The sequence below is a fragment of the Heterodontus francisci genome, chromosome 1 (assembly GCF_036365525.1).
Source record: "Heterodontus francisci isolate sHetFra1 chromosome 1, sHetFra1.hap1, whole genome shotgun sequence".
Taxonomy (NCBI): Eukaryota; Metazoa; Chordata; class Chondrichthyes; order Heterodontiformes; family Heterodontidae; genus Heterodontus; species Heterodontus francisci.
Genome location: NC_090371.1, coordinates 135,307,037 through 135,320,054, shown reverse-complemented (window position 1 = coordinate 135,320,054; position 13,018 = coordinate 135,307,037). Strand labels below are relative to the sequence as shown.

The 13,018-nt window shown below is 41.3% G+C and overlaps 1 protein-coding gene across 7 annotated transcripts in view; it reads left to right on the top strand.

The window, feature by feature from the left end:
- The window catches only part of LOC137372378 (LIM and calponin homology domains-containing protein 1-like), a 503,856-nt gene that overhangs the window by 289,758 nt on the left and 201,080 nt on the right, over window positions 1-13,018 (top strand). For all 7 annotated transcript variants that reach the window (XM_068036287.1, XM_068036300.1, XM_068036294.1 and 4 more), the window contains exon 5: window positions 12,195-12,225. In XM_068036287.1, coding sequence (XP_067892388.1) covers window positions 12,195-12,225 — 31 coding nt within the window. The remainder of the gene's footprint in view (window positions 1-12,194; window positions 12,226-13,018) is intronic.

The following is a 13,018-nucleotide window of genomic DNA, read 5'->3' as shown; positions in this document are numbered from 1 at the left end:
TTTCCTTAATTTCCTCACTTATTAGCCGCTCGGTTTCTGATATGAAACTTGTGTCTTCTACTATGAAGACACTCACAAAATATTTGTTCAGTGCCTCTGCCATTTCCTCATTCCACATGATAATTTCTCCTGTCTTTGCCTCTTAGGGACCAATGTTTACTTTAGCTATTCTCTTTTTTATATACCTATAAAAGCTCTTACAATCTGTTGGTAGATTACTGGTTAGTTTACTCTCTTTTTTCCTATTTTTTCCTTTTTTATCAACTTTTTTGGTGGCCCTTTGCTAGTTTCTAAAACACTCCCAACCTTCAGACTTGCTATTCTTTTTTGCAACATTGTAAGCCTCTTCTTTTAATCTAATACTATCCATAACTTCCTGAGTGAGCCAGGGATGGGTCTTTCTGGCTGAGTTTTTGTTTTTCAATGGAATGTATTTTGAATGGTTTCTTTAAAGGTTTCCCACTGTTCATTTACCACCATATCTTTTAGTCTATTTACCCAATTTACCTTAACCAGTTTTCTTCTCATACCCACGTAATTGATTTCGTTTAAGTTTAGGATTCTTGTTTGTGATTGGAGTATGTCACTTTCAAACTTAACATGCAATTCAATGGTATTATGATCACTATTTCCCAGTGGATCTTTGACTATGATATTGCTAAGTAACCCTGCTTCATTACACAATACTAGATCTAAGAGAGCTTTATCCCTAGTTGGTTCCACAACATATTGCTCCAAGAAACTGTCTCGAGTTACTGTTGAGGCCATCAGGGCCCCTCCCCTCTGACTGTATATCAATCTGCCATGGTCCAATCGGTGGGACAGGCTGTGTCCTGTGATGGTGATGGAGAAGTTTAGGACATTGGTTGATTGGTATGATTCTGTGTGTATGATTATATAAGGCTGTTGTATGACTTATTTTTTTCTGAAGCCTGCCAGGACTCTGCTCACCCAACTTTGGGACATCCATCAGATTTTAGTAAGGATAATTTTGCAGATCGATTGTTCTGTGTATGGCTTTGTCATGTTTGAATGCGATGCCTAAATGATGTCCAAGAAATCAAAGGTCTGTTAAATCTCCTTTATATTGGAATGCAGATATTAATCAACAGACAAAAACAGAGAAAGCAGAACAGTTACATAATTGATCTAGAATGCAATAACACAGCATTTCTACACCTCATTAGTCTCTTTAGCCATTCAGTTAACTCATTCACGATAAAGGATGCAGTTTGGCATCACTCCCACTGTAGTCCATTGCCCTGGGGAGATGCCAGATAACCTCATTATTACAGCTGCACTGAATGGATTCAGACTACAGTGAGAGATGGCAACCAGGGCATATGCAATGAATTACAGAATGTTGTATTAAAATTGAAAACCTCTCGTGTATGGAGGATAAGAATTGTATCATGAATCATAATCAGTCCATATCTTAACAGCACAGGAGCCTATGTTGAAAAACAGACATGAACATGAATCATTCCAAATCCCATAAGGCAAATGTAGAGGTTAAAGCAAGCAAGTCCAGTAGGCAGGCTGGGCAGGGGCAGGACAGGGAGCGTGGCAGGTCTGGTAGGCTAAACTGAATTTACTTTAATGCAAGAAGCCTTACAGGTAAGGCAGATGAACTCAGAGCATAGATTGGTACATGGAATTGTGATATTAAAGCTATTACGGAAACGTGGTTGAGGGATGGGCAGGACTGGCAGCTCCGGGGTACCGATGCTTCCGGCGTGACAGAGGTGGAGGTAAGAGAGGAGGGGGAGTTGCACTATTGATTAGGGAGGACATCACGGCAGTACTTAGAGAGGATATACCGCGGGGAACGTCCAGTGAGGCCATATGGGTAGAACTTAGAAATAAGAAAGGGTTGATCACTTTGATGGGATTATACTATAGGCCCCCCAATAGTCAGAGGGAATTGGAGGAGCATATATGTAGGGAAATCACAGATAGGTATAGGAAATATAGGGTTGTAATAGTAGGTGATTTTAACTTCCCTAATATTGACTGGGACTGCCTAAGTGCTAAGGGATCAGATGGGGAAAGATTTGTTGTGTCCAGGATAGTTTTCTGAAGCAGTATGTGGATGGCCCTACTAGAGAAGGGGGTACACTCGACCTCCTCTTAGGAAATGAGGATGGGCAGGTGGGGGAGCACTTTGGGACCAGTGACCATAACTCTATTAGCTTCAAGATAGTTATGGAAAAGGATAGGACTGGTCCTCAGGTTGACGTCCTAAATTGGCGGAAGGCTAATTTCGATGGCATCAGACAAGAACTCCCAAAAGTTGAATGGGAGAGGCTGTTTACAGGTAAAGGGACGTCTGGCAAGTGGGAGGCTTTTAAAAGCGAGATAGGAAGAGTTCGGGGCCAGCATATTCCTGTTAGATGGAAGGGCAAGGCTGGCAAGTTTAGGGAACCTTGGTTGACGAGGGATATTGAGGGTCTGGTCAGGACAAAGAAGGAGGCATATGTCAGGTATAGGCAGCTGGGATCAAGCGAGTCCCTCGAGGAGTATAAGGGATGTAGGACTACACTTAAGAAGGAAATTAGGAGGGCGAAAAGAGATTTCCCTGGCAGATAAGGTAAAGGAGAATCCTAAAAGATTTTATAAGTATATCAAGAGTAAAACGGTAGCTAGGGAGAGTAGGTCCCCGTGAGGATCAGTGTGGTAATCTATGTGTGGAGCCACGGGAAATGGGCGCGGTCTTAAATGAATACTTCTCATCTGTATTTACCGTGGAGAAGATCATGGAAGCTAGTGAGTTCAAGGGAGGGAACAGCAACATCCTGGAGCATGTCAACATTACAAAGGAGGAGGTGTTGGAGGTTTTGAAGCGCATTAAGGTGGATAAATCCCCAGGGCCTGACCAGGTGTATCCTAGGATGCTATGGGAAGCAAGGGAGGAGATTGCTGGGGCCCTGGCAGAGATTTTTGTATCATCGTTAGCCATGGGTGAGGTAGCGGAAGACTGGAGGATAGCTAATGTTGTGCTTTTATTTAAGAAGAGCAGCAGGGATAAGCCAGGGAACTACAGGCCAGTGAGCCTTACATCAGTGGTGGGAAAGTTATTGGAAGGGATTCTGAGAGACAGGATTTATATGCATTTGGAAAGGCATGGTCTGATTAGGGATAGTCAGCATGGTTTTGTGCGTGGGAAATCATGTCTCACGAATTTGATTGAGTTTTTTGAGGACGTGACCAAGAGGATTGACGAGGGCAGGGTGATGGACGTGGTCTACATGGACTTTAGCAAGGCCTTTGACAAGGTCCCGCATGGTAGGCTGGTCCAGAAGGTTCGAACACATGGGATCCAGGGTGAGCTAGCCAATTGGATACAAAATTGGCTTGGTGATAGGAGGCAGAGGGTGGTAGTGGAGGGTTGTTTTTCAGATTGGAGGGTGGTGACCAGTGGTGTGCCGCAGGGATCGGTGCAGGGCCCTCTGTTGTTTGTCATATATATTAATGACTTGGATGTGAATGTAGGGGGCATGATTAGTAAGTTTGCAGATGACACCAAAATTGGTGATATAGTGGACAGTGAAGAAGGTTGTCTAAGGTTACAGCAGGATATAGATCAACTGGGAAAGTGGGCAAGGGATTGGCAAATGGATTTTAACACAGACAAGTGCGAAGTGATGCATTTTGGGAAGTTAAACCAGGGCAGGACATATACAGTGAATGGCAGGGTCCTGGGGAGTGTTCTTGAGCAGAGAGACCTGGGGTGCAAGTACATAATTCCCTAAAAGTGGCAACACAGATAGACAGGGTGGTGAAGAAGGTGTATGGCATGCTTGCCTTCATTGGCCGAGGCATTGAGTACAAGACTTGGGACGTCATGTTACAGTTGTACATAACGTTGGTTAGGCCGCATTTGGAGCACTGTGTGCAGTTCTGGTCGCCGCACTACAGAAAAGATGTAATTAAGCTAGAGAGGGTGCAGAAAAGATTCACAAGGATGTTACCTGGTTTGGAGGGCTTGAGTTATAAAGAGAGATTGGATAGGCTGGGTCTGTTTTCCCTGGAGCGAAGGAGGCTGAGAGGGGACATGATAGAGGTATATAAAATTATGAGAGGCATAGATAGGGTAGATAGCCAGAGTCTGTTTCCCATGGTAGGGGTGACTAAAACTAGAAGGCATAGATTTAAGGTGAGAGGGAGGAGGTTTAAAGGGGATCAAAGGTGTAAATTTTTCACACAAAGAATAGTGGGTATCTGGAATGAGCTGCCAGAGGAGGTGGTGGAGGCAGGAACAGTAGCAACATTTAAGAGGCATCTGGACAGGTACTTGAATGAGCAAGGCATAGAAGGATATGGAATTAATGCAGGCAGGTGGGATTAGTATAGATAGGCATTATGGTCGGCATGGACGCGGTGGGCCAAAGGGCCTGTTTCTATACTGTACGACTCTATGTCCCTCTTACTTTGAGGTGAAATTTCTCTTCTTGCTACTTTTAGCAAAAAAAGTCAGTATAAATAAAAAGAGGACTTGCCATTTTCTATAGACACTGACATTGTGGGTAAAATTGCAGGAAAAATTATTTCATCCCCTGTAAACAATCTGTATGTGCTCATTTTTTCTGAAGCCTGCCAGGACTCTGCTAAATGGCTCACAGGTCATTGTGCTCTTGCGTGTTGCCCTGAGTTGACAAAACTGGGAATCTCAGGTTGGATCTGCAGTCTCTGAAGAGTTAGCTGAGCTGGAGTGAAGGTGGGAGTGCTACAGTTGCTTCAGCACGATTGGGTAAAGGAGGAAAAAGATCAACCATTCCATGTGGACATAAGCTGAGGATGGGATTAGGCTTGTCTGCGTGATCGCTTCCACAATCTGCCAATATTCACATGAAGACTGACTGCTCTGATGTAGTAAGCGAGGACTATCAGTGGCCATAGAATCATTATTCATTATTACTTAAAAAATAAGAGAAAACTGGAAGAAAAAAAACACAACATTTGTGTAGAATGATATTTGGAATTGATAAAGCTTCAACTAGTGAAAGTACTTTGCATTTTTCCATGCAACATTAGCTGAGCAATCACACTTAACCAGAACAGAAGCTGTTGTTCACTTCTTTGAGGTGACCCTTTGGCTTTTCTGTAAGCTAGTTATGCAATACAAGCTGAAATAACATTTTACTTAGTGCTTTGTGGGTGGCTCAGCTTCCTTCACAGTTTAAGGCCCAGAGCAAACTGCTTTTTCAGCTCTTAATTCCCCTTCAAATAGGCCCAAAGTCTGCTTCCTATTTATGGTATTGTCTAGTAGCAGTAGAGTGCCTTTGGAAAATGTCAAGATTGAATAACAAATGTTCTACTCATAAAGTACACAGCAGGTGTGACATTTTCCATGTATGTTTGAACATTGTGTAAGATCTGACAGGGTGTCACTACTGAGACCTTGGCTTAATTTTACATTGCCATGTCACATCATATCTTTCCCAGGAAATTACAATTTATATCATGCCAAAATAGAAAATCTCAGTTTAATATCTATCTACACTGAATTTAGGTGGAATGCGTTGTTTGTGCTGCACCATTTAAACATTTGGAAATTGCAAAGTCACGGAATGATCTCCCAAATGCATATATACCTGGCATGATCCATAGTCAGTGCTGAGTTATCCGATTTCAACTAGGGTGGTGATAAGAGTATAGACATTTGTCTAATCGTCTCTCGACCAGAGTGGTATAAATTTAGCTGGGGTCCTGCTCCTGCTGACTATCTTGTGATGCTTGCTGGAAAGATGCATACATGAAAATTAGGTGACAACAGGATAGAAATCAGCTAGTAAACCCTTCATGGTAAAATAGCTTGCTGGCAGTTATTATATAGGATCAGCCATGTAATCACACTGCATCAAGAGTTAACATCTTCAGAGAGGAGGGAAGAAAATTGGGGGAATGAAGTCAAGCATTGCAACAAAATGCAAACCTGATACTCTTCCATAATCACCACAGAACATTAATATATTTCCCTACTGACGTATGCTAAACAAACACATTAAAACTGCTGAATCTTTACATTTAACTAATTAGCCTATCAACATTGGCATATAATACAATAAATGAGAAGAGATTGAATGCCTTCTGTCCAACTAACAAAAAACAAGTTAAAAAATTGGTAGCCATCTATTTCAATATTAGGCAGACCTATTATGCTATAAGAAAAATGGCAGCACACATGTACAAAAGAAGAAAATGTCTTGCTGTACATGTCAAATTCCTGATTTGTGTTTTCCAATAAAGGGCAATCAAGAATCACTCTTAAGACTGTAGTGAACTAAATAGATCAGCATCTGGTTATTTGAGAATAATTCCAAAATGTTTGAGATGAGTCACTTCGGGTTTCGAATTTAGTTCAGAGCACATCCCCATCGGGCATTTCAGAAATTCAAATCTGAATTACTCCTGCACCACTAAAATAGACAATGAGAAATTAAATGTGTTTTTTATTTTATTGTATAGTTCAGAAAAGTGAACATAAGCCTTGGATCTGTGGGTCCTTAGTGTATGAAAAAAATTACATGGCACACTTCAAAATGACATTTTATTCGTTCGGGGGTTGTGGACATTGTTGGCAAGGCCAGCATTTATTGCCTGTCCCTAATTGCCCCTGAGAAGGTGGTGGTGAGCTGCCTTCTTGAACCGCCGCAGTCCATATGGGGTAGGTACACCCACAGTTCTGTTAGGAAGGGAGTTCCAGGATTTTGACCTAGTGACAGTGAAGGAACAACAATAAGGTTCAAAGTCAGGAAGGTGTGTGGCTTGGAGAGAAACTTGCAGGTGGTGGTGTTCCCCTGCATCTGCTGCCCTTGTCCTTCTAGTTGGTAGAGGTCGCAGGTTTGGAAGGTGCTGTCAAAGGAGCCTTGGTGCATTGCTGCAGTGCATCTTGTAGATGGTACACACTGCTGCCACTGTGCATCAGTGGTGGAGGGAGTGAATGTTTGTGGGGTGCCAATCATGCGGGCTGCTTTGTTCTGGAAGTTGTCAAGCTTCTTTGGTGTTGTTGGAGCTGTACCCATCCAGGCAAGTGGAGAGTATTCCATCACACTCCTGACCTATGCCTTGTAGAGGATGGACAGGTTTTGGGGAGTCAGGAGGTGAGTTAATCGCCGCAGCATTCCTAGCCTCTGACCTGCTCGTTGCCACGGTGTTGATGTGGCTACTCCAGTTCAGTTTCTGGTCAATGGTAACCCCCAGGATGTTGATATGGGGGGAATTCAGCGATGGTAATGCCATTGAATATCAAGGGGAGATGGTTAGATTCTCTCTTGGTGGAGATGGTCATTGTTGGCCTGGCATTTGTGTTGCACAAATGTTACTTGCCACTTATCAGTCCAAGCCTTAATATTGTCCAGGTCTTGCTGCATTGCTCCATGGGCTGCTTCAGTATCTGAGGAGTCATGAATGGTGCTGAACATTGTGCAATCATCAGCGATCATCCCCAGTTCTGACCTTATGATTGAAGGAAGGTCATTGATGAAGCAGCTGAAGATGGTTGGGCCTAAGACACTACCCTGAAGAACTCCTGCAGTGATGTCCCAGAGCTGAGATGATTGACCTCCAACAACCACAACCAACTTCCTTTGTGCTATGTTTGACTCCAACCAGCAGAGATTTTTCCATCTGATTCCCATTGGCTCCTTGATGCCATACTCGGTCAAATGCTGCCTTAATGTCAAGGGCAGTCACTCTCACCTCACCTCTTGAGTTCAGCTCTTTTGTCCAATTTTGAGCTAAGGCTATAATGAAGTCAGGAGCTGAGTGGCCCTGGCAGAACCCAAATTGAGCAATCATAGTCAATAGACAAATTGGAAAAGTTACCACTCTCCAATCAGCATGCCCTACAGAATCAAACAGTTAAATTGCTGCCAATTAGAAACTACAACTGGCACAGATAAATCCCTCAAAACACATACCTAGAAAATTAGTCACTGAAGGTTAGAAATGCCTGCAGGTAGGTACTGGGGCTATTTTCACTACAACAAAGCAGTCTAAAGGAGAGTTAATGGAGTTTTTTTAAATAGGGAAAATTTTGACATAGGGAAAGGCATCTTACTCTGGTTGTGGTGTAACTGATAAAGAAGGTCATCCGTTTAAAATTGCGATTAAGGGAATGAGGAAACTGAAAGTAAAAATTGGATATTTTGTTGCAGAAAAGGAAAATACTGATTACAGGGAGAGAGGAAAGGAATGGTATTCGCTTTGATTTTGTCTAGCAGAGAGATGGCACAAACACGAAGGGCTGACAGATTTAATTATGTGCTGTAAAGTTGTATGGTTTGTTACGGACAGAGGAGAGATGATAGGGATGGCTCCCCGTTTTTTACCTCTTGACTGACCGAAGACAGCATGTTTATAAAAAGTGTTTTAATTGTCAGGAACAGAAAAATGACAGGTTTTCTCGTAAGTTACACCCTTGTACAAAAAGGTGTGTAAAGATAAGCCCAGCAACTACAGGCCAGTCAGTTTAACTTCAGTGGTGGGAAACTTCTAGAAACAATAACTCAGGACAAAATTAATAGTCATTTGGTTAATTAAGGAACGCCAGCATGGATTTGTTAAGGAACAATCGTGCTTAACTAATTTGCTGGAGTTTTTTGAAGATGTAACAGAGATGGTTGATGAGGGGAATGCTGTTGATGTGGTGTACATGGACAGTGCCACACAACAGACTTGTGAGCAAAGTTATATCTTATAGAATAAAAGGACAGTAGCAACATGGATACAAAATTATCTGAGTAATAGGAAACAGAGAGCAGTGGTTAATGGATGTTTTTTGGACTGGAGAAAGGCTTGTAGTGGGGTTCCCCAGGGGTCAGTGTTGGGACTGTTACAATCAGGTGAGGAGGGGTCAAAAGGCTCCCCTCCTGTCCCTCTCTTTGTTTGATCGCAACAGGGTTTATTTCTTTTAAACAGTGGATGTGCTTATCAATTCAGTGAGTGTTTAACCCTTTATGTACTGTAATCATAAAAGAACCAATTAGACAGGTTTTCTTGAATTTAAACAAGAAAGAGGTTAGTTTATTGTACTTAAAATTTTTTAAAAAAACTACGCTCCAACTTTCTCACATACACACACACACACATGAGAATCAGATACACACACAAATAGGTTACAGAGTGATGAAGAACAGATTGTTTGGATTAGAGTCCAGAACAAATAAAATAACCTACATTCTGTGGAGTCTGGCAATTCAGTTATCTTCCAGCTGAATTCATGGTCCTGAAGTTTTTAGCTGGTAGAGGTGGCCACCTGGTTCGGGGTTTTCTTGGAGACAGTGATGTAGATGGCTCTCTCCCCAGAATCTCTGTCTGCAGCAATGATAGACTTGAATGTTTTGCGGTCCGCAGACAGGCTTTGAAACTTAGAATTACCTGGAGAGAGAGAGCCATCTCCACTGGGGTCCTGCACTGATTAGCACTCAAAGCTTGTCTCCTGTGTCCAAAAGAATCTCCATGTTTTCACAGAGGTGGACAGACTTTTTCAGTGTATTCTCTTTTTTACTTTAATGAGATCTGAATCTAAGAATTTCAAACTCTCTCATGTCTTATTGTTTCAATAATTACCCTATTGAGGTTCATCTCCACTAGGGTTAATGTTCCAAGATGGCTTTGAATGTCTTGCTAACAAAGGTGACACCAGATAATTCATTCAGCTGCACAAGCCATTTTTCTAGATGAGTGCTTGTTCAGACATGCATCTCCACCTCAATACCTTGGAATGTGAGGTGTTTCAATGCAAATTGCAGTGGCCATCTTAGCTGCTGTTTTTTTAAAAGCTGAATTTAGGATTTTAGTTTTCCTTTTAAAAGTTTAATGTAAGTTTCCAACTGATGAATTAAAAATCATCATTCAGCATAGCACATTTTCATGAGAGGACCCTTGCTCTTCCTGATATATATTAATGACATAGACCTTGGTGTACAGGGCACAATTTCAAAATTTGCACATGATACGAAACTTGGAAGCATTGTGAACTGTGAGGAGGTTAGTGTGGAACTTCAAAAGGACATAGAAAAGTGGGTGGAATGGGTGGACAAGTGGCAGATGAAGTTCAATGTGGAGAAGTGTGACATGAGGAAAACTTTTTCATGCAGCAAGTGTGGTGGAGGCAGGTTCAATTGAGGCATTCAAAAGGGAATTGGATAGTTATCTGAAAAGGAAGAACGTGCAGAGTTATGGGAAGAATGCGGGGGAATGGCACTGAGTAAACAGCTCATTCAGAGAGCCAGTACAGACATGATGGGTCAGATGGCCTCCTTCTGTGCTGTAACAATTCTCTGATTCTGTGATTTTAAAAGAGAGATTTATTGTTCAACACCCAAATATACGCAACTACACCCACTCTCACACTCATACAGATACAAACACACTCAAGAAGATTGTGATTATAAAAGTGGCATGCGTTTAGGTCTTATGATTTCAAGAATTCTGTGTTACACTAGCTTTTCCCCAGGGTGAAGACTTGAAACAATGCAGGTCTGTAATCCTTTGTTGTCCACTGAAGAAAACTCTGGAGGTTTAGGAGGATGGATTTTCTGTTGTTCTATGTTCACAGTAGCAGATTTTTCTTGTTATACTCCAGTCAAGGTTCAATGGCGAAGCCCTGGTATGGTTCCTGAAGTGGAGGATTCAAGGCTAACGCGAGTCTCTGCCTACATGTGGCTTAAAACTGGGGATCTCAGGCAGGGTGTTTTCTCTTCATTGGCATAGATGTTTCCCTACTTCTATCTGCCCAGAATTTAATTAAAACCCCTTATCAGAAACCTAGGGCTGAATTTTATTCGCCTGCAGTCGGGAGTGGCGGTCGGCAAAAAAAATGGCAGCCTGCATGTGCGGTCCACACGCCACCATGCTGCCACGATCCAGTGCGCGGCGGCTCATCTGCATACACTGGGTGGTCTGCCCCCCCTCCCATCACATATTTTTAAAAGTTGAATTTAGGATTCCAGCTTTCCTTTTAAAAGTTTAATGTAAGTTTCCAACTGATGAATTAAAAATCATCATTCAGCATAGCACATTTTCATGACAGGACCCTTGCTCTTCCTGATATATATTACATATAATATCAAAGCCTTTATGTCCATTAATTCATGAAGTGCTTGTAGGTCTTCCATACTTGAAGCATGGTAACCTGTTGTACTACCTTCTAATTATATATTCTGTTCATGGAATTACCTGTTTGGTTAATGATATATTTATATCAGGTAACACAATTTTTGTCTTTTTGGTTAAATATTTCTCTCCAAACATTGCCATCTTCTTCCTTGTTAATATATAATGAACAGAATGCCATAAATATTAACGAGAGAAATGTATTTCACATTGTATGTTGCTGAAGTGAAAATGACGTCTGCCTTTAACCTAATGCAAAACTTTGCTATAAGCATGTAAGATATTAAGAATAGAGTAACCTCCTTGTTTGTGTAGGTATTTGTAAGATTAATCGCACCATTATAGTAGAAATGTTGCAGTTAATCACCTGCTACTGAATCTTAAATAGAGCATCATTCATTGATTAAGGAAATTAGAATAGCACTGCTTCTAAAGTTTAGGTTTTCAAATGTATGATCATAATTCATTCAAAATGTTATTGATATAATTACATTAAAAGAAAAATAACTCAAACTTGATGGATAATACATAGAATTACTTTGAATTTGCAGTACAGAAACAGGCCTTTCAGCTCAACAGATCTGTGCCGGTGTTTGTTCCACACGAGCTTCCTCCCACCCCCTTCAACTCACCCTATGACCATGTCCTGCTATTCATTTCCCCCTCATGTGCTTATCTAGATATCCCTTTAATACAACTATGATATTTGCCTCAACCGCTCCATGTAGTAGCAAGTTCCGCATTCTTGCTACACTCTTGAGTAGAGGTTCCGCCTGAATTCCTTATTGAATTTATTATTGACTATCTTGTACCTGAACTCCAGCTGCAAGGTGTTAAACCAGAGAGAGGACGAAGAAGTAAGATGATATTTACAGAAAAAAGGGGGAAAACGTACCCAAAAATATCCTCATGACAAAAGTTGTTTTATTTTAATTAAGTGAGTGTAGTCTGTTGGAAGCATTGCTGATGGTTTAAATTTGAATAAACTGTGTGGCCAACAAATCATCATTAAAAAGAGAGTATTGTAACATTGCATATATTAACTAACCATTTTGTCTCTTTTATTAATTCAGGTTATCAGAGTACAACAGGAAAATGAAAAATGTAAGTGGCTTTTATAACTATTTTTATGGGTTACTTGTATAAAAAAACATGAGAAAAACTGCATTCATGATTTTGTGCCACAAATCTATGCCAATGTGATTGCAAGCTACGATGTTGCTCTGATGTAACCTTTATTTTATATACATATACACAGATAGGTAGAGACTGGGAGTGAGGGTAAATATTTTATCTTGGACCTTTTTGTTCCAACTGATGGGTGCACACTATGTGGTTGGGGAGAGAGTATCGCCTTGCTAGGTGATCACTACAGTATAAGGCACAATGGAGTACTAGGATTGCTAGGAAATAACACAATTAGTGTTACTTTAGAGCAGCAACAATGAATTACAAACATTGTAATGAACTAAAATAACTCATTGCAGAGAATGGCTGTTTGTTCCAGTAATGTTTACAGACAATTAAACAAAATGTTATTTCAATCTTTTTTATTGCTTGATTTAGTTCGGAACACAGGCCCTGAAGTTTCCTGGAATTACGGAGTGTGGAAAAGAGGATTTCCAACCTCAGGGAATCCAGGAATTGGGAATGGATCTGGTAAAACTGGGATTCTGCCTTTGCAAGCCTCCTTCCTGTTAAATTCATCTGGGAGGAGAGCAATAGGTGGATCTTTTGCAGCCGCCCCCCGCACCCAACCCCGCAATCCCACCCCCATCAAGATGGCATATCTGGGAGAGTTTCTGGGATTCCCCAAGAATTCTGCCAATTATGCCCTGCAAGCTTTCGTGAATCCTGTTGAGTCCTTTAGAAAGGCCCTAAATTTAAATTTTTTACC